Raw genomic sequence first — 24,778 nt, forward strand, 5'->3', positions numbered from 1 at the left:
GGGCCAGGCCCATCACCTGTTCTTCGTGGCTTCCCTCCAACGCCCAAACCAGCCGCCGTCCACCGTTACTTTCCCCTTCGCGCCACTTGCCCGCCTGGCCGCCTCCATCACCTCCTGGCCGGCAAGCAACCCGCCCTTTGGCGCCACGCACAAGTCACCGTCGCCAAACACCGCACGCCCCCTACGTACTCACCTCACCTCATCTCATCTCAACTCGCCACAGAATCGCTTTCGTCCTCCCGCGAAGCATTCCTTTCCCACCCGTGCCTCAATTTCCGCGTCCCAAACAATCAAACCTGCATTCGCTTTAAAACCAGCGTCGTCCCATGCAAACTTCCAGAGGCGATCCTCCGAGAGCTACAGCTGCTCAGGACGCAGGCACCAACAAACCAACCCGACGCAAGGAACCGAACCAACCACCGTCCCGCCGATGTCGGCGACGACGGCGCACGCGCGCCACCGGACGTGCCGCATGTACTGGTGCTACCAGTGCGGCCGCGCGCTCCGCATCATCTCCTACCCGTCCACCGACGTCTTCTGCCCGCGCTGCTTCGGCCGCTTCCTCCACGAGATCGACCCGCCAGCGCGGCCCGCGTTCCCGCCTCCGCACTTCCTCCCGCACCCGTTCCACCCGCAGCACCAGTACGACGGCCACCCACGCCGCTGGGTCATATACGGCGGGGAGCCGACGACGACGGTACCAGGCCGCGCGTTCCGCCAGCCTGCGCCGGCGCAGGCACCTGCCACGCCTCCTGCTCCGGCACCTGCGGCGCCGGTTCGACGGCGCGTGCCCTCCCCGCCGCCAGTGCCGCGGCGGCCGTCCACGCCCCCGGCTATCGACCCCGGGAACTACTTCACGGGGCCAAACCTGAACAACCTCATCGAGGAGCTAACGCAGAACGACCGGCCGGGGCCGGCGCCGCCGTCGGCCATCGACTCGCTGCCGACGGTGCGGATCACCGGGGCGCACCTGTCGGACGGCTCGCAGTGCCCCGTGTGCAAGGAGGACTTCGAGCTCGGGGAGGCCGCGCGGCAGCTGCCGTGCAAGCACGTCTACCACTCCGACTGCATCGTGCCGTGGCTCCGCCTGCACAACTCCTGCCCGGTCTGCCGGTACCAGCTGCCGGGAGCCGGGTCCAACGACAGCAGCCTGCAGGCCGCACCTCGCGGCGGAAGCAACGGCAACAACGGGGAGAGGGAGAGAGAGCCCGCGACGTTGGTGCGGTGGGGGCCATTCTCGTGGCTGTTTCCACCGCGCGGGATGGACGACCCCGACGACGCGTGGGAGCACGGGCGGCGCGGCAGGCACGACGCGGCCGACACCGGCGGTAATGACATGACGGCCCTCCAGTCCTTTGTTCTTGTGGCAACCTGCGTTTTCTTCTTCTCGTTCATGATCTGAAAAAAAAACTGGGCGATGTACGAAGACGACATATCGAAGGAACATGCCAAGTTGTGCATAAATTTAGCTTGCTGTTTAATCAACTTCGCCTTTTTCTAAGCCGTTTCTCATCTATCATTTGCTTTCAGCATTCTACGCTTGGTGGCGCTCTCTGTTTCTCATATAGATGTTCTCGTGGAGTCCTTATCGTATCCAGAGAAGAGCGCCTCCTACCCAGTTAAGTGATGTGATCAAATTCTTCTCTTCCAGTCTTCCTACTTCAAATTCAGAAACCTAACAGCAAACTACAGGTAACTATGGCGCCGTTCTGCCAGTTCAATGTCAACGGTGGAAGATTGGTGGAAGCCTGATGCGAAGATGTAGACCTGCTCTTGTAAAAATGAAATCGCGTCCACTGAGTAAATCACGCATCGTAAAAGGAGCGTGCAAAATTAAAAGGCAGGCTCCATGTAAAGCGAGTAAATCACACATCGTAAAAGAAGCGTGCCAAATTAAAAGGCAGGCTCCATGTAAAGCGAATGTCTGGATGATATATCATGTTAACAGTAATTTCTGAAACGGACCGAAGACATTTCTATGTGAATGTCTGATGCTGGCAGAGCTAGTAGCAGAATCTCGTAAGTACATGTTCTATGGGACACTGAACTTCTCAGTGAAAAAAAGGCAAATCCAAAAACAAAAATGGGAGCATTGACGTCATAGATAGAACGGGAGCATCAAAATAATATGTTGACTTCATTCAATATGTAAATCAGATTCCTGTTTCTTGTATCAAACCATTCGATTTAGACCCAAGTGGGTCAGCCATTTAAACCACGATGCAGCATGGTTTTGAAACCAGCGTGAAACCCATTGGTATATGATGCATTCTTCAGAGTCATCTGCAATGAAAACATCCACATTAGTTATGCATAGACCTTGATGGCGCAGGTCCCGTGTGTTAAAAAAATGGCTTCTCACTGCTTATTATTGGTGGGTATGTAGAAGCAAATGTAAAATACAACTGCACATATATCATCAAATAATCAGTTCTATACTATTGTATTGGACCAACATTGTTCACAATTATGTGTTTAAATGCATGATGAGGTTTTACAGACAGGTTAAAAATTTCTTGTCCCGATCAGGCCATTTCCATTCAAGCGTGGCACAGTAAATTTTAATTTTCTCTAATTCTTAGGCATGGGGTAATGACCCAGCACGAATGTTCCAGGTGACTCTCGGGAATCAAGACTTAATAAGATATTGCCATTAGCCTATTATTAAATGTTGATGAATTGCCTTTATGCTGAATTGCATGACTAATAAATTCAACTTTACTTGGAAGAATTCACAGGAAGAAGGAAATACAGGGGAAGGCCCAACTTTCTACTTTGGGTTGCCCTTTTCTCAGCATACATCGTTAAACACAGTTTAGGAAAAGGATTTGAAAAGGTGTTGTATCATGTATGAAATAATTCGAGTAGGTCTTCTAAAAACAGCATTCCAGAAACTAACCGCTATACTCTTCAAATCTGGATCTGCCCGTCCCCTCAGGCCATCTAAGATCGAAGAAAGCTCTTCCTTCTTAATGTCCAATTTCTTCAATTCCTGCATGGCAATATTTATCAACATAAAGAACAGGTGTTGTAAAAGAAGGCTATCATAGATAAGCTCACTGGATTACCTCAGACAATAACGGGGAGATGATGTCAAACACATCATTTACAAATTTGTCAACACCGGTATTGGTAGTAGGTTTATCTAGTTTGCTCGATGTTTCTGCACCCTTGCTCTGAACTTTGGAAATTGTCATGATAGCCTTCACTTCTAATAATGGACGGATTGTCATGATTGACTATTGAAACTTAAGAAATCATAAATGAACTCAGGAAAAGTTGCAAACAAAATGCAAATATATAAGTATAGTCCAACAGTAAGCAACATAAAGTGTTGCAACCTCCTTTGAAATATGATGTATGTGAGCTAAGGACAAAGAATAGAAACTAATCAGTTCCAGAAATGATCATTGAATCTATGTACTTCAACACCAACAGTTCATGACAATATTCAAAGGTACATAAGATAGTGCATGTCAAGTACTACACAATAGCCACATATTCACCCAAGATCACAATTCACAATTGACCACTTCAATGGCATATGAGGTGGCATCTGCATAGCAAACTGTTTGTATGGATGGGAGTGGGGTGGTGGAGGTGGATTGTATAGAGGTGGGTATGGGTCTGTTATCAGAGGTCCCCCCACCCCCATCCCCACCCCCCTGTCTGGCATGGACTGGTTAGCTATATATGACCCACAGTGCCCTTCCTAAACTGACAAACATTTGTATCTTGAACTGATCCATACCAGAAGCCATCGAGGATCGTTGGATACTGAATTACTGATACCAAGTTGTCATGATCATGAGGCAGTGACTGGATAGGATAGCTGTGGGAGGTCTCTGGCCATTCTGCTGCTGGTTTCCAGCCGATGCCGTCGAGGCACTGAGCAAGAAGATTAGAGAGAAGGGAGATGACAGATGAGAGAACAGAATGATTTATTGCTCAGCCCAAAACCAAACAGCTATTCCACCAGGAATGGACCGGTGAGAAAAGGTCTAAAGGGCGTACCCAATGCAGAGAGCTCCCGCTCTGTGCGGGGTCTGGGGAAGGGTGTCAGTAGCAAGCCTTACCCTCGTCTGTGCAATGCGAGGAGACCGCGACTCGAACCCGGGACCTTCCGGTCACAGGCGGTAAGACTCTACCGGTCTAATTTGCTATTTCCAAAGCCAATATACAAACACTGGATTAAATTTAACCTACCCCTCATCACATTTCCCAACCCCATTCCTCAAATCCAAATGGTGCCTTAGGTGAATGAGAAACGCTAAAACATTAACTCATGACAGCTGCTACATGATTTGCTATGTTTGTGTTGGCCGACATTGTGTGGACCAAAGGTCACAAGCTTAGTGTTAGTTTGCTCTGATGGCAGTGATAAACATTTGTGTTACTCATAAGAAATCCCATACCTACTTTCGAACCATATTAAAGTACAGAGCTCTTGCCAGCCATGACCATGAGAGCATGATGTAGAAGCATAATTCAGATTCACAAAGAAGGGCATGCTAATTCTACCAAACACTTCTCTTACCCTGTCATATATATGGTATAATAAGTGCATACTAAAGAAAAAACTTTTCTCGACTAGCCAGTGATCCAAACAAATGTGGGCCATGCACAGGAAGGTCACCAAATCATGTGAATTTTGTTGATACAACAGAACTGCCATCATGGTCTATAGATAGAGGATAAAGCAAATCTTAAACAAAGTATGGCATGCATGAATAGCTGACCTGTCTCTTTGGGCACATTATTTTGATGATGAGGAACATTAGTATGTGATGCATTCTCAACTGGTTGTTCTGAGGAATTTGGCACACCAGATGGAACCAAATGTGCTAGATCAGGAGGATTATCCTTACCCACAGCTGGTGCAGCCTGTACCGCAGCAGTGATATAAAACATCTCTACAATACAAAAATGAAAGAATACGTAGACAATCCATCCAGCATTACCTCCAAGTCCACATATGCAGGTTGCTTCCCAGTGGAGACGAGAAACTTGTCAAGGTTGCTTGAGCTAAGAGCTGGATGAAGTAAATTAGAAATCAACTATCAAACAAAATAATATATCAGGTAAATTGCATCCAAGGTCACCAAACTTATCTTGTATGTGCAAATAGGTCACTGAACTATAAAATGAGACAAACCCATCACTAAACTCTAAACTTTCTAAGCGGATCATCCAAGGACACCGTGTTAGTGCCAGCACGACAATGGGTTCACATTGAAGTCGTGGGAGAATAGTTTATGATCCTTGCATTGAACCCATCACATTCTAATCATGTTAAGAACTAATATATCCGCATGCTAACTCATTCAGACATTACTCAACTCTAATGATAGTAGGGCTTTATGAGATCTTCAGTGACCAGAGTGACATGCTTGGAACACAGTGATGAGTGCGTAGATAATTTTTGGAGACACCATGTCACTGATTTGCTTCAGAAGCATGCCCACATGCCACACGAAAGTGATGCCCAGCATGCAGCACTGCCGCAGGACATGATGAACAGCAGGAGGGACTGCCACAAGCCCACAATGGGGCAAGCGCACAACGTAGAATTGGAGGCTCTGTTTTCGATATGGCATGCCCACGAGTTTACCAGCTAGCAGAAAAGTGGCCGGCAGCGCAATTGGCACCTGCATTGGGTGGATGAAAAATAGTATACTATACTACTAGTTGCATGCATGAGGCTAGAAAAACATATAAGGGGCATATGGATTTAAAATGAAGTTAATGGTTTTTGCAAAAAAAAAAAAAAAGGATCATGTTCTTTTATGCGACTGTAATGTCCATGTCACTGTGAAATAGATGAGTTGCCGCATCAGGGACCTTATAGACGATCAAATCAGAAAGTTTAGTGATAATACTTCAATTTCGAGCAATTCATTACCTATTTGCACATGCAAGAGAAGTTTAGTGACCTCCAATGCAACTTGCATATATAACATTAGCCAGGTCAGGATATATTATCTGCGCAACTTCACAGAAGCGTAACACCTAATATACAGTTTGCATTTCGGAATACCAGTAGTTATGTATTATCGATAGTTAAAGCAATGGAACGCCATCAGTAAAAAGAAGTGTTGTTATTCTGAACCATACCAATTGTCACATCATTTGTCAGTGGATGGAAGTAGCAAATCTGTTTAGACTTGAAACCTTGATCAAGTAAAAGTGAAACAGCACTGCACACAAAAAGCATAATTGTATGAATTTGTTAAACCATTAATTTAAAAGGCATAGAAAAATAGCAAGCATTACTTCAGAGTACAGAACTGCAGATCAATATAAGCAGAAGTGCAAGAGAACAAAGCATTTTCAAAAAGAAAACAAGATTTAAAGATCTCAAGCAGTCTATCCTTCATCAGTGAGGTATTTCTATCTAGGTGTCAGAAATATGACTCACAAATTGAAGAGCCAAATTCCTGCTACTATATCACAGTTGGAACAAATTTATGGTTGTAATAGCTTTCCATTAATCAAGGATATCATAATTTATAAAGATACGAGACAGAGTCAATCATAAAGTCAAAGCAAGACCCCATACCTTGCGGACTCATTTATTAACGCAAAAGGAGTAACACACCCTAAGGGCACCTGGATATAATAAGAAAGTAAAACAGATTAGCAAGTATTTTAAGGAAAAAAGGAACTATTCGTTTAGATTCCGAATAAAACAAGCATGCACCTAAGCTCAAGTAATCTCCTCACTGAAAAGAAAAGAACAAGAAGAAACACGGAGTAACTTCTATTTGTGTGTTCAAGCAATTAAATAGTAATAAGAAACTTTGTCATCTGGAGAAGCCTTCACCTCAAACAGTTCTATTTAACTATGAAGTAAAACCTACAACGAAATAAACCACGTGAATAGCACACCATTGGTAAAGGTGGAGATTTCTACATAAAAACATAGGAGTCCCTGACACCACTAGCGTGACCATTATAAATAGCACACCATTGGTAAAGAATAAAGATAGAATCAAGCTTTCTTGATGTTCAATGAAACTGGTAAACTAGATGACACCACTTGTGTGACCATATGTGCAGGAATAATGGAACCGAAAGATGCACTGTGTTCTTTTTTTTTTCATTGCTCCTATGTTTTTCTAAGGTTAGATTAGAAAAATAAATAGCTGAAAGTTTTCAACATCGTATAAATGGCCAACCTGAAGTACTTCTAGAAGATTTTCTTCCGGAGCCATTCGTAGACCACCTTTTCCCAACCCAAGACGTTGAGAAAGAACTAGAAGTTCAAGGAAAACAAGATTAATTAACAGAAAACAAGCAACAATAAGATGTAATCATAGCAAAGTTACCTACTTTTCATGTCAACTTTGGTGCCAGCAAGGGCAGAAATAACATATAACCGATGCTTCTTGTCCTGAAATTCAGAATTCAGAAACATTAACATGACGACAAGTGCTCCAGTCAGAACTACATTCCACCAGTAGCCACAGATTTACCTTCAAGAGTAAATTTTTACTCAAAGCACCTCCTAAATGGCCAACATGTTTGGCCTGGCATAGCCAAATAAGAAGTAAATTAGCACTCATGATAAATCAATGGAGACCATTGCAGAACAAAGTATGAACTCCTTGGTCCACTCACCTGTTCCTCCACTGTCAACACAACAGGGTGATCATAGCACGTGAAATAAATCTTAAGCTCCTGCAGAAGACAAGAGCACCAAATTGAGCCCCGGCTAGCGAGTTCCATAATGATGCTAGGAAGCAAAGTGTGTTTGGGATGCAATATCCAGAACCCAGACATCTAGGTATAAGTATTCGCACTTCAATTTATGCACATCTACGGAGAAACCCTTTTTCCTTCTATAACACCGCACGAGTAAGTTCCGATGCAACCACGCCTTTTAACGCTAGGATAGGATTTACAACTACCCAAATCCTGAGAAAATCAAGCGCGACGGAAGCATCTCGATGGTGACACAGGCAGGGGCACTGGCGTGGCCACCGGCGCCAATCTAGTCGATCTCCAAGGCACGGCAGCGAGGAAGCAAATCCGAGAAGGCTGGTAGCTAGAGAAGGATGGTGCCGAGCTGCGGAGGTGGTAGAGAGTGGTGGTACTGACCTGGAGGCGCGCGAGAAGCTGGTCCTTCGTGTACCCCATGGCTGGCGAGTGGCGACGTCGGGCGGCGGCGGCGGTCGACGAGCTGGGAAGGGACGTCGGGGTCGGGGTTGAAGCCACAGGCGTGCAATCGGCTGAATCGACCGTCCACCAAATCCAACGGTTCTCGTGGGTGGTGTCTCGGACTCTCGGATGCGGATGCGGATGCGGATGCGGATGCGATGCGAGGAAGACCAACCAGCAGGTTGCGTGGGAGACGGGGTTGGGTGCGGCCGTGCGGGAACGAGTTGTATGGGTGTGTTTAGCCCGTTCACAAACGGGCCCAATCCAAAGTGTCTTTTTTCTTCTTCGGTAATATACGGACCGGACGTCCGTCCTTGCGGCGGCTCCGATGCTGGCCCACGACCCGCCTAAGGCCAGTCTTAATGCTTAGTTTCACTGCACGATTTCTAAAACGCCACATCAGCTTGAGCAGGATGAAACAATGAATGAAACTATACTTCACAATACAGCGTTTCATTTCACCAATTCCAAAACTAAGTAAAGCATTTAATTGCTGTAAAATGATGGGATCATATGCATCGATTGATTATGTAGCCATCCACACACAGAAGCATCCATACAGTAGTAATCCCCAAGATGTCCTTTGTAAGCGATCAGTATACCAGTCACATCTACGGTGATCAAGCGTAACTTCGAGAGGAGAGACATGCTTGATAATGATCTGAGCCGCAGCCTTTATATACAATCTATCTGCAAAGTCACTGTGAAAATTAGGACCAAACCAACCATTTTTACAGAACCAGCAAAATGAGAGTTATAAATATGGCATGCTTTCAGTATTTTAAAAATTACCTATACATATAGAGTGCCTGAGCTTACATATCATTTCAACTAATGCTTTTTGCAGCAGGAAAACATAGAATTTAAGTCAAAAGGGGCAATCTGCTATAATACAAAAATGAGCTTTACTGAAGACTGAAGTAACGACACAGATTTACCGGCTGAAATGACAAGAACTATATCTCATTATAAAAGAGAAACATTTGGAAAACATGGCAAATGGGGAATTGAATGAAAAGGAGCAATTCTGGGCAATCTGCTATAATACAAAAATGAATGTTTTTTATGACTAAAGTAAATCAATGACACAAAATCTACCAGCTGAAATGACAAGAACTGTATCTCACTATAAAAAGAGGAACATCTGGAAAACATGACTGAGAACTAACCTTAGTCAGTAAATAACTTTTCCTCAAGCTTACGTAATGCCTTCTCTCGGTTAGCCTTTTGATCTTCAGACATGTGACTTGTATCTTGATTAAGGAATTGTAGACCTCAAACATCCTTGCTTCCTTTTGCTCCTTTGCTGCCTTCAAATTTGTGTTTGATATCTGAATTTGTGCTTCCGTAACCTTTGCGCACTCCACCTTCCGATCTTGCTGCACCTTGATAATTTTCTCAATATTGTTTCCAAGGATGACAATTCCTTCCATAACATTATCCTTCTTGCGCTTTCCACTACGCTCAGCCTTTGCTGCTTCTCTACCAATAGGACGTGACTGTTCTTCTGGAACATCAACTATCTCAGTCTTGCCTTTCTTTTTTTCCTCAAATTGTGCACACCATTTGGGCTCCTCTTTTAATATCTTCCACCAATGCACCAACGAAAAACGCTTTCCAAACCTGCTTTCATATATCTTCTGTGCCTCTTCCTCTAGCATGTCGTCGGAGTATCCGCTTGTATGCATTTGAGTTACCTTAGTCCAAGCGTCATTGAAATCAGTGATGGATGACTTCAGGCGTGACCAGTGAACCTTCAATTGGTTTATTTCCCTTCTACAGTTCCCATTCCCTTTCCTGTTAAACTCCTCAGTGATTTCCTTCCAAATTGATCGAATTTCTTATCATTACCCCTAACTGGGTCTTTTGAAACATTCAACCAAGCACTGGCCTACAAAATATGAAATAAAAAAAATATGAACAAATCAAGTATATTGGGTTACCAGCCTCGTTACAAACCAAGGAAAATAAAAAACTGATCAGTTACCAGCCTCGTTTCTTCGTCATGAGTCCAATATCTTTTCTTTACTGTCCTATTTGCCTCACTATTCTCTCCTTCCTCAATGTCAATAGTCACCGTCTCGTTTGTTGAAGTTCCTTGTTTCACAGCTTGGAGTGTTAATGTTCCATAGGCACTTGGTGGTGGTGGTGGAGATATTGGGTTCACGTTAATAGTCTGACCAACAAAATGAAAATTTTCTCCTGCCATGTGTGGGTGCGGCGAATAGTATGGTTGTTGAAGGAAATTTAAAAAACCACCAGGTGGATAGACCCTGAAGTATGGTTGTTGCAGGCATATTCATCAAAACAAAAAAATACTAAATGTCAGCACAGCAAATACAGTATAGTTAACTGCTATATTACATAAGAAAGCATAGTTTCCACATTACAGCTGGGCATCTCTGGCTACTGCTTATCTAATGTTAAAGGTCAAGCAGGTATGCAGGCAGCACTTCCCAATCACAGAAGGAAGAGAACCCAATTGGACAGAAAATACACTACACATGTAGTTCAGAAGCATCCAAAGTTTCAGACAGAAAAGGACACAACGCGATTTTCACATCAACTAGGCCATGATACTAGACTTCACATATACAGAGACAATCTAGAGGTCAATGCTGATGGACACACACAAGCTCTGCAGGGCTATGGAAGTATGGATCTATGGCAAGTCAGATACATACATTTCTATTTGTATGCAGGTTGCACTTTCTACATTACTAAAGTTATGGAAATCTACAAATTCAATGAGAGCTGAGCTTGAAACATCAGCATTAGAATGTGCAAAATTACAATTATCATTCTGAGATATAACAGATTCACATATGAGCGCCATACCAATCACCAACTGAATCCAGCAATGGCTTCATATGTTCATAACACCATTGCATCTCACCACAAATATGATATGACAAGCAAATCTAGCATGTTTACACACCAACAAGACAACCAAATATTAGACCCCGTGATCAAATCCAACTGCTAAGCATGGTAATTACAAAGAAACATCAAATCCAACTGCTAAGCATGGTAATCAAAAAGAATTCGTGTGACAGTATGGACATGATTTCCTGCTGCTTTCAAGATCCGGGCCTATGGAATTCACAAGAGAACCAAACCATACAAGAGATCCGGACATCTCTACACATCGAAATCATTGAAATCACCGTGGATCTAGGGCTTACCGCGGACTAGGGAAGGACGAAGGCGTTGGCTCTAGGGCGGACAGTGCTGGCGGACCTAGTGGTGGCGCTGGGGTGGACGGTGGTGGCGCAGCAGGTGCCGGCGGAGAAGAAGCTGGAGGGGCCGGTGGCGTAGGAGACAACGCCATCTTCATTCCAAGGCAGCTGCCTCCGCGCCGAATCCCTCCTTTGACTCGCCGCCCAGAGCTATGCGCTGCATCCATGGCGTGCACGGGGAAGGAGGTGCGCGTGGGGAAGGAGGTGGGAGGCAGGAGGAATCGTGCGTGCGGGGAAGGAGGCGGGAGGAATCACGCGCGTGCGGGGGGAAGGAGGCAGGAGGATTGGATCTTGGCGCTTGGAGCACGGGATCTTCGCGCGGGGCGGGTGGATGAAACTATCCCTCTCAATGCGGGTGTCGTGGAGTTACCGAGACCTTGGAAACGGAGCTAGCGAGTGTCATGGCCATGAAACGAATTTGTTCTCTCTCCTCACCATTTCATGCAAAAAGTGTTCCCATGCTGATGTGTCACCCTAATTAATGTGCATGACACTCCCATGACATCCCCATTGAGACTGGCCTTATGCGAAGATCCACTCGCAAGAAAGAGCGATGTACTTCTCGAGCGTGCCGAGGAGCAATTGGCCGAAGGGAATAGACACCCGGCCACCGCCACAGCCTAAGGAGGAAAACGTCAACATCTTGTCGAAGAGTCCATCCCTAGTGTCAGAGAAAATTCGGGGGAAGAGGGCAGCGGTAGACGAGCTAGCCCGGAAGAAGAGAAAGACGACGGGTACCGCTCCCCTCAAGTCAGGCGACATCTCGATTGGTGGTGACCAGACCACTCAAACGCAAAGGACCGCGGTGTTCGATTGGTCGGATGACAGCGATGTTCTGGTGGCTCCTCCACCGAGCACAAAGGTGCCTCCATGCAGCGCGTGCGTGGAGGAACAGTCAATGGGAGGGGAGGAAGTTCCCCAACAATGAGCGACAAAAGTCCTCGAGCAGTAGGCAAGGGGAGCCCCAGAGCAGCGGGCAGAGGAAAGGCCAATGATAGAGACCACGAGACCTCCACCCCAAGACGTAGGTGTCGACCCCAAGGCCATGGCTGGGGGCTCTGGTAGGCAACGCAGGTTCAAGAAATTATACCGGCAGACCAAACCGTAAGTATCCTTGTCTTGGAGTTACTTTGCCATCGTTCCTTAGCTTTTTGGCGACTAACGAGCTGAACTAATGCAGTGCAAGGCGTGCGGAGGATCCGACCCCACCTGTATAGACTGTGGAGCAACCAAAGGTTGGTCCTGGGGCAGAGGAGGTGGTAGTAGACCCCATTCTGGAGTCCCCGGGTGCTCAGTGGTTTGCGGAGGAGTCAGCTGCCGCTACTGGTGAACTTGATGGCGGTGAACAATTGGCGCCGATGGCGGACGAGTTGGCAACGGTGCCTGGGGCAACGGTAGAAGCCGCCAGGTCTTTAGCGGCGAGTGCGAGAGATGTTGATGCTGCACCTGAGTTTGGGGCAGCGAGGCTAGTCATGCCTGAGGAGCAGATGGCACCCCTCGAGGCATCACAGAGCGTGGTCGGACCCACTATCCGGCCACGAAACCTTCCGATGGTGCCTCTAGCCATGGAGGAGGAGGACGAGGTGGAAGTGATTGAACATGAGGAGTCTTAACCCCAGGCCATCTGAATCCTCCACAAATGCACCGATGAGGTGGTGGTTGTCGAGGAGGAGGACACCACTAGGGAGATGAGGAGACTGAAGAACGCCCTTGCAGGAGTGATGAAGCAAATCAAGGTCAGTACCGCAACTGGGATCCTCATCTTTGACATTGGAGATTGTAGTTTGTCATAACCATTATGCGCTTGTAGGGGATAACTCAAACTGCCGAGCAGCACCACCAGCTGATCAAAAGGATGGAGCCTCTCGTCGAGGAGAATGAAAAACTTAAGGAGACGATGAACCTTATGGAGAAAAACATCCAGAGGGCCTAGCGTGAGCAAGACCTTGCTGAGTGTAACGCGTGGGACCTAGAGTACCAGAAAGGTGTCCTATCCGAGTAGCTGGTGGCTGCATCCGAACAGCTGCGTGGCAAGTGTGAGCAGCTGGCAAGTGCTTCCACGAAACTAGAGCAGAAGTCTGAGCATCTTAGAAGCGTATCTGAGCAAAAAACATGTATTGTAGATCGACGAATGTGCTTTGTATTGCTGAATAGTTATATCTTTGGTGATGACTATTGTGCTCATAGAGCAAGATGCAGAGCTTGGCCAGCTATGTCAAGCCATCGAACAACTCCGAGAGGAGAAGACAAAGAAGACGGGGTGAGTAGACAAACTGGCCGATGAGCTGAACAGTGAGCACTTTCTGGTCGGAGTTACTGCTGAAGTAGTTTTCTTACTTGATGGAACCTTGTAATGCTTGTAGACTACCGTCGGAGGGTCAAGGCACAATTTGATGTGCTGATGTAGGAGGCCAGGACCCAATGGGAGAAGTTCGACGCCGTAGTCACTGGGGGTTAAATCGGTGCTTGACTACATCGACCTAGAGGCAGCTCCTCAACCCGACGGTAGGCCGCCGTGTTCAGACACTATCATCTAGAGGTGCAAGGCGGTGTGGGAGAGCTTCAACTGTGATGACGTTGTTACCGCCATTACGCATGCCCTTATGGTGGTTCGGTCCCACTATCAATCCGTTGACCTTCAGGCAATAGGGGCCAGATTCGCTGAAGTCATGGGTGAGGCAGAGACCTAGCAGCTAGAGGATGAGGTGGAGGACGTGGCAAAAAAGCTGGTAGGCGATACAGACCTGTTCGGCGAGATGGACGACGATGATAGAGCTCGGTGATCTACTCGAAGAGTATTATCTGTAACATCTAGAGAGGGTAGTTAGGGCGCGCGAGAGCGTAGAAAACATTTATGTATTTGTATAAATGTTATAAAGTGTATGTTTATGTAGCTTGCTCATATTTGTGGCGAAAAATCATTGTAGTAATAACCCTCATGCAATTATACGTAGTATAAGTAGCATCCGAGCAGTTAGTTCATTACTAAACTCTTTGGCCTTAGCTAGCCCATAGTCCATAACGTCGAGCACAGAGCCCGTGCATGTCTAGGAGGAATAGGCGTCACTAAGGAACCGCAGCTGACCACCCATAACACAGAGTGTGGAGCCCATAGCACGTGTAGGGAGAGATCAGAGACTAGGTCTTCTCCATAGAGCATAGAGCGGAACATGTGCTGCTCGGTGGTTGGCAAAATAACTTGGAGATAAACATAGTATAAGTGGCGTCCGGGCAGTTAGTTCTTTACTGAGCTCTCGGCCTTGGCTAGCCCATAGTCCATAACATCGAGCACGGAGCCCATGCACGAGTAGGAGGAACAGGCGTGACCAAGGAACCGTAGTCAACCACCCAGAACGCAGAGCGCGGAGCCTATAACACATGTAGGGAGAGATCAGAGACTAGGTCTTTTCCATAGATAATAGAATAGAACGTATGCTGCCCGCTACTCGGCGAAATTTCTTGGAGATCTGGAGAAAAATGTTCGGCGATTTGGAGAAACATGTTTGGCGAAATATGTTGGTGATTTGGAGAAAACGTGTTCGATGATTGGGAGAAAACATGTTCTGTGATTGGGAGAAAAATCGTTCGACAGAATACATTGGAGATTTAGAGAAACATGGTCGGCGATTTGGAGAAACTCGTTCGGCAAAAACGTTGGAGATTTTGAGAAATGTGGTTGGCGTAGTTATGGCGATTTCGTACTGGAGTTTGTTATGGAGTAGCTGAAAGCTCAGCGACCATAAGTGGAGATTAAACCATAATGGAGAAATAATGGAGATAAATTATGGAGACCAAAACTTCATTCATCATGAAGTGGAGAGTACATATCTGGAGCGTTTCAAGGATAGAAATGTATAAGGTGCTCAATGTGCCATGAATTGGGGACATCGATTCCATCTACGTCACATAGGCGATAAGACCCTAGTCGGGTAACCTCTTTGACAATGTAAGGCCCTTCCCATGGGGAGGAGAGCTTGTGCATCCCTTTAGTTTTTTGTTTTCTACGGAGAACAAGGTCACCGATAGCAAATGAATGACCTTTGATGTTGCGGTTGTAGTACCTCCGCAAGCCTTCTAGATACTTGGCTATGCGAATGCAAGTGATTAGGCGTTCTTCCTCGGCCCTGTCGATGTCCTCTATCCAAACAGCTGTGGCTTGCTCTTCATCATAATTTTCCACCCTAGGTGCTCGGAAGGCAATATCTGCTAGTAGTATGGCTTCTGAGCCATAGACCAAGAAATATGGAGACACACTAGTGCTGTGACTAGCTTGAGTACGCAGTCCATAGACTACAGCTGGTAGCTCCTTGAGCCATCTGCCCAAATGCTTTTCTTCTTTCTGATATAGCCTCTTTTTTAGGGCATCAAGGATCATGCCGCTCGCCCATTCGACCTAGCCATTGGCTCTAGGATGGGCAACAGAGACATATTTGATGAAGATGCACCGGTCTTCGTAGAAGTCCCAAAAGTGATGGCTAGTAAATGTAGTTCTGAGGTCGGTGATGATGCTGTGCGAGAGACCAAATCTGTAGATGATATCTTCAAAGAGCTCGACTACTTTCTTTGCAGTAGCCGAGACGAGGGGTTTATACTTGATCCACTTAGAGAACTTGTCGATGGTGATGTATACGTACCGAAAACCACCTGGCACTGGCTTTAAAGGCCCAATCATATCCAATCCCCAGCATGCGAAGGGCTAGGAAGCTAGGATGGTCTGTAGCTCTTGTGCCAGCATGTGTATTTGCTTGACAAAAAATTGGCATCCTTCACAACGTTGAATAAGGTCTTCTACATCGGAGATGGCCGTGGGCCAGTAAAAACTAGCTCAGAAAGCTTTACCGACCAGTGTTCTCGAGGCCGCGTGGTTGCCGTAGGAACCAGAGTGAATTTTGAGAAGTAGCTTCACTCCATCTTCTTAGATGATGTATTTTTGTAGTATCCCTACCTTGGCACTTTTTCTCATCAAGTTGCCATCAACTAGCACGTAATGCTTGCTTTGATGGATTAGGCGTTCGGTTTCAGTCTTATTGGCGAGTACTTCGGTGCTAGAGAGGTATTTGATGAACTGTTCCCTTCAATCGGCGACCGGCGAAGGTACCGTAAGTACCAGCTGCTCGCCGGGGGGGGGGGGGACTTCCTGAATTTCCTTATCTTCCTTAATGGATGGCGCCAGAAGATCTTGAACGAAGACCCCCAGCGGAATCGCGGTGCGAGAGGAGCCTAACTTGGATAAGTGGTCAGCGAGCTGATTTTGATCATGTACCACATGGTGGTACTTGATACCATAGAATTTCCCTTCAAGCTTTCTGATTTTGGCGCAATATGCATCCATCTTCTCACTGGAGCAAGACCAGTCTTTATTGAGCTAGTTGATGACCAGCGCATAGTCCCCGTATACCATGACATGTTTAACACCAAGCTCAATGGCTATATGGAGTCCATGGAGACATGCTTCATATTCGGCGGCGTTGTTGGAGGCTAGAAAGTGTATCCAGAGAACGTATCGGAGCTTATCATTGGTCAGCGTAATGAACAGAATGCCCGCACTAGCACCGTTGATGTTAAGGGCGCTGTCGAAGTATATCACCCAGTGCTCGAGGCAAGTGGCAGCGATGGGCTCTTGGATCTCGGTCCACTCAGCGACAAAATCAGCAAGCGCCTGAGATTTAATGGTAGGCCTGCTTCTCAATTCAATGGAGTAAGTGCTGAGCTCGACAGCCCACTTGATGATACGACCGTTGGCCTCTTTGTTGTGGAGGATGTCCCCCAGAGGGAACTCGGTGACCATGGCGATCTTGTAATACTCGAAGTAGTGGCGGAGCTTGCGTGATGTAATCAGAATGGTGTATAGCAGCTTCTAGACCTAAGGATAATGAGTCTTAGGCTCATTGGAACCTCGCTGATGAAATATACTGGATGTTGCACCTTATAGGCGTGCCCGGCCTCCTCGCGTTCGACCATAATGGTTGTGCTGACGACACAAGAAGTAGAAGTGATGTAGATTAGGAGAGTTTTGTCTGGTCATGGTGCCATCATGATCGAAGACTTTGTTATAAACAACTTGAGCTGCTCGAAGGTTGTGTCTGCCTCTTCTGACCAGGAAAAGCGCTCAGAGGCCTTGAGGAGTTTGAGGAACGGTAGCCCTTTTTCGCTGAGGCGCGATATGAAGCGGCTTAAAGCAGCCATGCAGCTTGTAAGCTTCTGTATATCCTTGACTCATGTTGGCCATTTCATGTTGGTGATGGCAGAGACCTTGTCAGGGTTGGGCTCAATGCCTTGTGCGCTGACAATGTAGCCTAGGAGTGTACTGGATGGAACTCCAAAGATGCACTTTAAAGGGTTTAGCTTCCATCGATACCTTTTCAGGTTGGCGAACATTTCCTCGAGGTCAGCGATAAGAATGTCGACGGTCTTAGACTTGACGACTACCTCATCGATGTAAGCTTCGACATTGCGGTCAATCTGTTGATCGAGGCACATCTAGATGGCCCTTTGATAGGTCGCCCCGGCGTTCTTGAGTCCAAAGGACATGGTGGTGTAGCAGTACGCACCGAAGGGTGTGATGAACAACGTCTTGATCTGGTCTTCTTCCTTGAGGGAGATCTGGTGATAGCTGGAGTAATAGTCAAGGAAGGAGAGCAGTTTGCTGCCAGCGATGGAGTCTACAACCTCGTCTATCTGAGGCAGACCGAAGGGGTCTTTAGGGCAGTGTTTGTTAAGATCAGTGTAATCAGCGCACATTCTCCATTCTTTATTCTTTTTTAAAATGAGAATAGGGTTTGCTAACCACTTAGGATGATACACTTCTTCTATGAATCTGGCAGCTAAGAGCCATTTTATTTCTACCCTAATAGCCTCCTTCTTATCTGGCGCGAATCGGTGGAGTTTCTACTTGATCGGTTTGATGGTCGGCTAGACATTCAAGGAGTGCTCAATCTTCTCCCGCATTACCCCTGGCATGTCTATAGGTTTCTAAGCAAACACGTCGGTGTTGGCACGTAGGAAGGAGATAAGCGCGCTTTCCTATTTGGGGTTGAGGTGAGCCTCAATCTTCACGGTCTTAGAGGGGTCATCGAGGCCAAGGCCGACCTCCTTTATTTCCTTGGACTTGGCGGAGGCACGAGGAGGCTCTAGCTTTGGGATCTCCATGTTGTCGGTGGGCACCGTCTTGGTTTTGATGACCACGCTAGCCATCTGGATGGAGAGGTCGGTAGCTTCGGTGAGAGCGAGACTCTCTGTCTCACAGGCGTAGGTGATGGAGAGGTTGGCCCGCAAGGCCAAGACTCCTACAGATGAAGGCATCTTCAGCACCAGATAGGCGTAGTGCGGTACAGCCATGAACTTGGCTAGAGCTGGCCGACCAAGTATGGCGTGGTAGGCGGTGTTGAAGTCGGCGACGTAGAAGTTGATGTGCTCGATGCGGTAGTTGCTTGTCATGCCGAACTATATTGGTAGGGTGATCTCTCCAAGCGGTTTGGATGCCCTGCCAGGTACCACACCCCAGAAGGAGGATTCTAAGGGTGTGAGATCTGCTATCCCGAGGCCCAACTCCTTTAGGGCTCCGGCAAAGAGGAGATTCAGAGCGCTCTCACTGTCGACGAGCACTTTTCTGAAAAGCACTTTCTGGACGGTTGCATCGAGGACGAGGGGGAAATAAACTATGTAGGGGATGTCCACCCACTGATCAGCCCTGCTGAAGGTGATTGGGACCTCAGACCATGGGCGATAGCTGGGGTTGATGGCAGCATCTTTTGAAGTGACGGCGAGCATCCATCGTGCGGCAAGCTTCCGTTCTCTTCTACTCTCAGTGGAGGTGAGGCCTTCGAAGATGGTGGCGACCACCTTATCGTGGTCCTAGAAGGCATTTGTTATTGCCCCTAGGTGGTCGGCCCCTCTCTAGCTCTATCGTTGGTGTCGTCATCCAGCTTCTTGTCCTAGAACTCCTTAGCCAAGCTAAGGCAGTCCTTCATCCTATGTTTGGCGTTCTTATGGAGGGGACACAGGCTATTGAGGATCTTCTTGTATTGCTCATTGTAGTTGTGCTTGGCACGAGGTTCATTGACGGCGGCGATGATGTGGTCAGGCCAGCGTTGGCGATTTTGACCAGACTTAGGTCCTTTTGGCCGATCACGACCACTATCACGATGGTAACTGCGGTCATCGTAACGGTGTTCATTGTGGCGTCGATCGTTGGGGCGGTTGTCGTAGTAGCGTGTTGGGCGATGAGTGCCCGCATCCTCGTTGAAGCGCACCTCGGCTTCCTTGGCGTTGACGTACTGGTTGGCGGTCGTGATCATCTCACCAATCCCTATGGGCGGCTTGTGGTTGAACTTGGAGTGAAGCTCGCGGTGATGGAGTCCTCTGATGAAGGCGGTGATGACCTTTGCTTCTAGGATGTTGGGAATAGAATTCCTCATCTCGGAAAAGCGTCTGATGTAGCTGTGGAGGAGCTCAGATGGCTTCTGGTTGATGCGGTTGAGATCGTGCTTGGTGCTCGACTGAGTACACGTAGCCATATAGTTATCGATGAAGACCTTTTTTAGCTCTTCCTAGGATCCGATGGAGTTCGAGGCAAGGCTTATAAACCAGCTCATGGCGGCTGGCGTGAGTATGATGGGAAGATAGTTCACCATGATGCTGGTGTCTCCTCTAGTGATGCAGACAGCAGTGGCGTAAGCCTATAGCCACTGTGTCGGGTTCATCCTTCCTTCGTAGGGCTCAACCCCAGTGATTTTGAAACCATAAGGCCACTGAAGTGTTTGGAGCGTCCTTGTGAATGCTAGGGGCCCTTCGGGGTTGTCGGCGCCATCGTCTACAGCGTTGCTAGCGGCGAGCGGCTCGAGTGTTGAGTCCCAGTTACCGTACTCTTGCTCGTACTCCTGGCGGCGGCGTACTTCTTCTTCATGGCGACCGAAGCGGCATTTGTCGAAACACCATCGTGCATCTCGAAGATTGTTGAGGTGCACTCGGACGTCCTGGTTGACCTCCTGGTCATGTTGGCGGTGATGTTTGTTGTAGTTGCCCCTAGCTCCACCCTAGAGAAGTTGCCTGTCGTTGCGGTGGTGGTCGGTGAAGCAACTTTGGCGATGATCGGTTCTTATCGCGGCTGATCGGCGAATCAAGGTTGTGGAGTATGAAGGCCTCTGATCCTGGTAGATCTCATTGACCTGATAGTGTGTTGCTTTAAGCATGGCGGCAACCTTGGTGACCTCGGGTGTTTGCGGGAGCCGAGCGTGCTTGTTGGCGGCCACTGCGAGATTGGTGCTTGGGGTTTTGTAGACGTCATGGCCGTCAACACGGACAAACTCGTCGTCGAGGTTGCATTAGAGTGGCCTTCCATGCGAGTCAAGTTGCTACTCGACCGTCGCGAGAGCAATCTCGTTTGTGCGGAGCTACGCACGGTTGACATTTTGGTTCTCGCGGGCGGCGCGTTCCTCCTCAGTTTCACTGTTCCAAGGGGGGCTATTGATGCTGACATTGAAGATTGCGTCACCATGGGACAGAGGGGGAAGAAGTAGCTCGGTGGTCGTTTCGGCGACACTCTCCGTAGAGCCCTAGGACTCGAAGTCCGGATTCTCCCCCGGTATGGTCTAGAGGGATGCTCCGAAGCGTCGACCGACGTGGAGCATGTTGACGACCGACGAAGGCTGGTCGACGATCTGGTCGGTGGGAGGATGGACATCTCCAACCTAGTCGGCGAATCTGCCCCTTAGGGCTTCTTGGTAAGCGGCGACAGCGTTGGTGAACCCAAAGGGTAGGGCTGTAGACCCTAGAGTTTTCTGAGCAGCCTCCGATAGATCTAGATCGAAGGGTGGTCGGCACTGAACCAGAGTGTCCAGAGCCGATTCGGTAATGGAGAGGCAATTGATGAGCTTTAGACCAACCTGATCGATAGATGCGATCAGATCATCATTGTTGATCTGCCTCCTCTAGTAGTGAGGAAGCGAGCGATGAGTTATCGATGAAGGCAACCTCGGAGGTGGTTCTAAGATCGGATATACAGTCGTAGGTGCGGGGGTGATCGGCGTAGAATTGATCGGCACCGGCTCGAGGAGCTCTTCGACTCCATCAGCGTTGATGATCCACGAGATCGATCCGACCGTGAACATCTAGTCGGGTTGTGGGAGGGATGAAGAGCCTGTGGAAAAAGCCATTTTGTTCGACAAGGAAACATCAAGCAGACCCCTACTTGGCGCGCCAACTGTCGGCAGAATATCGTCGGTAGTCCTCCAAGGGGTATCCCATGAGAAGGTAGATTGATCGGTAGAGAAGCGTGTGATCAAGAAGAAGAAGGCAACAGAGACACACGAGTTAGACAGGTTCATGCCGTCAGTATGACGTAATACCCTACTCCTGTGGTCTGTTGGTTTGTATTAGCTATCATATGATATTGCGTGAGTTTGCAGGGGGTCCCTGCCCGCCTTATATAGTCCAGGAGCAGGGTTACAAGTCGGTTAGATCTGAGAGATAACCGAAAAGTAATAACGGATTACATAAATCTTGGGATCATACACATCCTAACAGATCTCGTAGTATCTTCAGGATATCTTCCCGATGTCCTGCGGGAGACGCCGAGCAGAGTCGTGCTCCACAAGGCTTCGTCTTGTGGGCTCGGCCGCCCCTAGGGGCACGCCCCATGTGGTCTGCCAACAACAGAGCATCTTTCCGGGGGCATAACTCCTTCATCCGGACACCGAATTGGATGTTTCATATATGTTTTTTTACCATCTCGATGAGAGTAATGTAATGGTGAAGTCCATTTCACATTTTGATAACTTCACAAAATGAACAATTTTGGTTGCCAACCATTTTTCTAATATAATCAAAATTTTTATTTCTAGCTAGGATCAAATCAAGTTATTTTCCCTCGTTAACACTGGGGCCAAATCCTCTTTGTTTCTGTTTGCGGCCGAGGGAGCAAATCCTTGAACTGATGTGGCAGCAGCTCAATAGGGATTAAGAAAAAAATCTCACAGTTGAGGTCCAGGTTTAATAAGAGAATGAGAGGTACTGTCACTGTGTATCGGTAAGCACAAATAAAGGCATATAGCAGTCATATATGGCCCACACAAAATTTTCAGTCACAAAGATCCCAGAAATCCTGCATCTACTTAGATACGACTCCGTAGAGTAGTATAATATCGTCCAATGACTGAAATAGAAAAGGATGATGCTTTGGACACAAGTAGGGGTACATCATCATAATTCATAATTCATTACTTGCACTTGCAGAAAACACAGCTTCTACACATAGCTGGGCATGCAACTGAGAGGAGGTTGACTCCATGGAAAGCTGCCTTAAAACATGTAGCTCCATGAGAGCTCCCCCACATTGCACAATTAGCCTTGCACTAGTAGTATATAGTAGTACAATAATTAACTAATAGTAAGAATAAAATAATCCTTAATCGCGTATATATATAATGCTTATTTATACCGCGACCAATTCTTGATCACGTAGGCTGCAGTCGTAATTAATCAGTCAGTGTTGGGTTGATGATGAATGATGATCACTTGAGGCTTGACCTCCGAACTGATGTCTGGTGGAGGAGCTGATGATGGATCGATCAGTTGAGGGACGAGAAGCTCCAGAGGTTGATCTCACCTTCCTCCTCCCACTCGTTGGCCGCGTCCGTCGCCATGGGCACTGGTGCGAAGAACGTGCTGCATGGGTCCATCATGCCGTACTCCATGCACTTGGGCGACTGGAAGAAGGCCTCCATGTCCGCGAGCGCGGCGAAGTCGGCGTCGCCCGCCATGTCCATGCCGTCGTAGCACAGGTCAGTGTTCCCGGTCTCCGGTGAGCTCACGCCCGACGACGCGTCGCCGTAGTAGCTGCACGGAGGCGTGGCGCCGTCGTTGGCGGCCGTGGAGGCCGAGTAGGGCGCCGCCGCCGCGGTGGAGGCGCCGGCCTGCAGCGGGCTGCAGGTGGCATTGGCGGCGGCCGCGGCGGCGACGCGCTGGATGGACTTGGGCGACATGGCGGCGGCGGGGATGTGGAACGGGAGGTGCAAGGGGAAGTTGAGGTCGGCGGCGGAGCCCTTGAGGCAGAGCAGGGCGGCATCGTAGGCGCGCGCGGCGGCCTCGGCGGTGGAGTAGGAGCCGAGCCAAATCCTGGTCTTCTGGTTGGGCGCCCGGATCTCCGACACCCAGGAGCCCCAGCTCCGCATCCGCACGCCCTTGTACTGCCTCCTGCCGCCGCCGCCGCCGCTGCCGCAGCCCGCGCCCGCGCCGGCGCCCTGCCTCGCCGCCACCGCATTGCGGGCGGCGCCGTCGACCGCCGCGTCCTGAAGCTGCGCGCCCTTCACCATGTCGCGAACCTGTCGTGCGCCGCGCTAGCTGCTCCTGGCTCTGATGCTCTGGCTGCTAGAAAGGTCGATGCGTGATGTCGATGGTTAGGAGTGCAAGAGCTCGATCAAGAAGGCAACTATGCAAGATAGCTGGGGGTAGGTCAGTAGTTGTGTGTGGCTAGTGTCTACCGGCTGCTGCGAAGTGCGGCGTCCAGTGGCTTATTTATAGGACACAGCCGCATCCGACTGTGCACACACGTATTATTTGTCTCGCCTATACTCACACCACGCTGCTGTGCGTGTGATGCGCATTTTTCTAACGACTATACTCACACCACGCTGATATTGCCAGCATTTGTTTTTCCGTCCAATACAGCATCGATATTCGACCGTACTTCATCAGTACCAGTACTGCATTCTCTGCAATAATTCAGAGGAAATACAAAGATCCTCTTTGGTTCCTTAGACGTTTCTAAAATTACTGTCACATCAAATGTTTGGACACATGCATAGAGTATTAAATATAGATTAATTACAAAACTAATTATACAACTTGCGACTAATTTGCGAGATGAATCTTTTAAGCCTAATTAGTCCATGATTTGACATAAGGGTGCTACAGTAAACATGTGCTAATAACATATTTGTTAGGCTTAAAAAAATCGTCTCGCAAGTTAGCCTCCATCTATGTAATTGGTTTTGTAATTAATCTATATTTTATACTCCTTATTAGTATCTAAATATTTGATGTGACATAAATTTTAGGAGCGACTAAATAAAACACCCCCTACGACATGGATGGAGGGATGAAGGATCCTACTAAGGCTGTGTTTAGTTGGGTGAAATTTGGGAATTTGGCTACTATATCACTTTCGTTTTTATTTGGCAATTAGTATTCAATCATAGACTAATTACACTCAAAACGTTCGTCTCGCGATTTCCAACCAAACTGTGTAATTAGTTTTTTTCATCTACATTTAATGTTCTATGCACATATCGTAAGATTCGATGTAATGGCTACTGTAGTATTTTTTGGGAAAACTTTTTAAAACTAAACCAGCCTAATTCCGACGTACTCCTACGCAGCAT

General features: G+C 47.8%; 2 protein-coding genes and 2 pseudogenes across 2 annotated transcripts; 1 reads left to right on the top strand and 3 right to left on the bottom strand.

Moving 5' to 3' along the window:
• The first annotated feature begins 274 nt into the window (after positions 1 to 274).
• Positions 275 to 1,709, top strand: LOC136467817 (E3 ubiquitin-protein ligase RZF1-like; annotated as a pseudogene).
• Positions 1,710 to 1,914: 205 nt separating this feature from the next.
• LOC136467819 (uncharacterized) lies at positions 1,915 to 8,259 on the bottom strand. The gene is made up of 12 exons (XM_066466609.1): positions 8,101 to 8,259; positions 7,621 to 7,680; positions 7,476 to 7,529; positions 7,333 to 7,393; positions 7,179 to 7,255; positions 6,560 to 6,609; positions 6,115 to 6,197; positions 4,962 to 5,032; positions 4,740 to 4,884; positions 3,069 to 3,211; positions 2,900 to 2,992; positions 1,915 to 2,283 (listed from the first exon to the last, which is right to left on the bottom strand). The coding sequence occupies exons 1-12, from the start codon at positions 8,137 to 8,139 to the stop codon at positions 2,203 to 2,205; spliced, it is 957 nt and encodes a 318-aa protein (XP_066322706.1). The 5' UTR covers positions 8,140 to 8,259; the 3' UTR covers positions 1,915 to 2,202.
• A 1,071-nt stretch (positions 8,260 to 9,330) lies between these two features.
• Positions 9,331 to 18,836, bottom strand: LOC136466178 (uncharacterized; annotated as a pseudogene).
• Positions 18,837 to 22,591: 3,755 nt separating this feature from the next.
• On the bottom strand, positions 22,592 to 23,870 carry LOC136467820 (ethylene-responsive transcription factor ERF014). The gene has a single exon (XM_066466610.1). It carries the CDS (start codon positions 23,708 to 23,710, stop codon positions 22,967 to 22,969), a length of 744 nt encoding a protein of 247 aa, XP_066322707.1. The 5' UTR covers positions 23,711 to 23,870; the 3' UTR covers positions 22,592 to 22,966.
• Positions 23,871 to 24,778: the final 908 nt, after the last annotated feature.

The sequence above is a fragment of the Miscanthus floridulus genome, chromosome 7 (genome assembly GCF_019320115.1).
Source record: "Miscanthus floridulus cultivar M001 chromosome 7, ASM1932011v1, whole genome shotgun sequence".
Lineage (NCBI taxonomy): Eukaryota > Viridiplantae > Streptophyta > Magnoliopsida > Poales > Poaceae > Miscanthus > Miscanthus floridulus.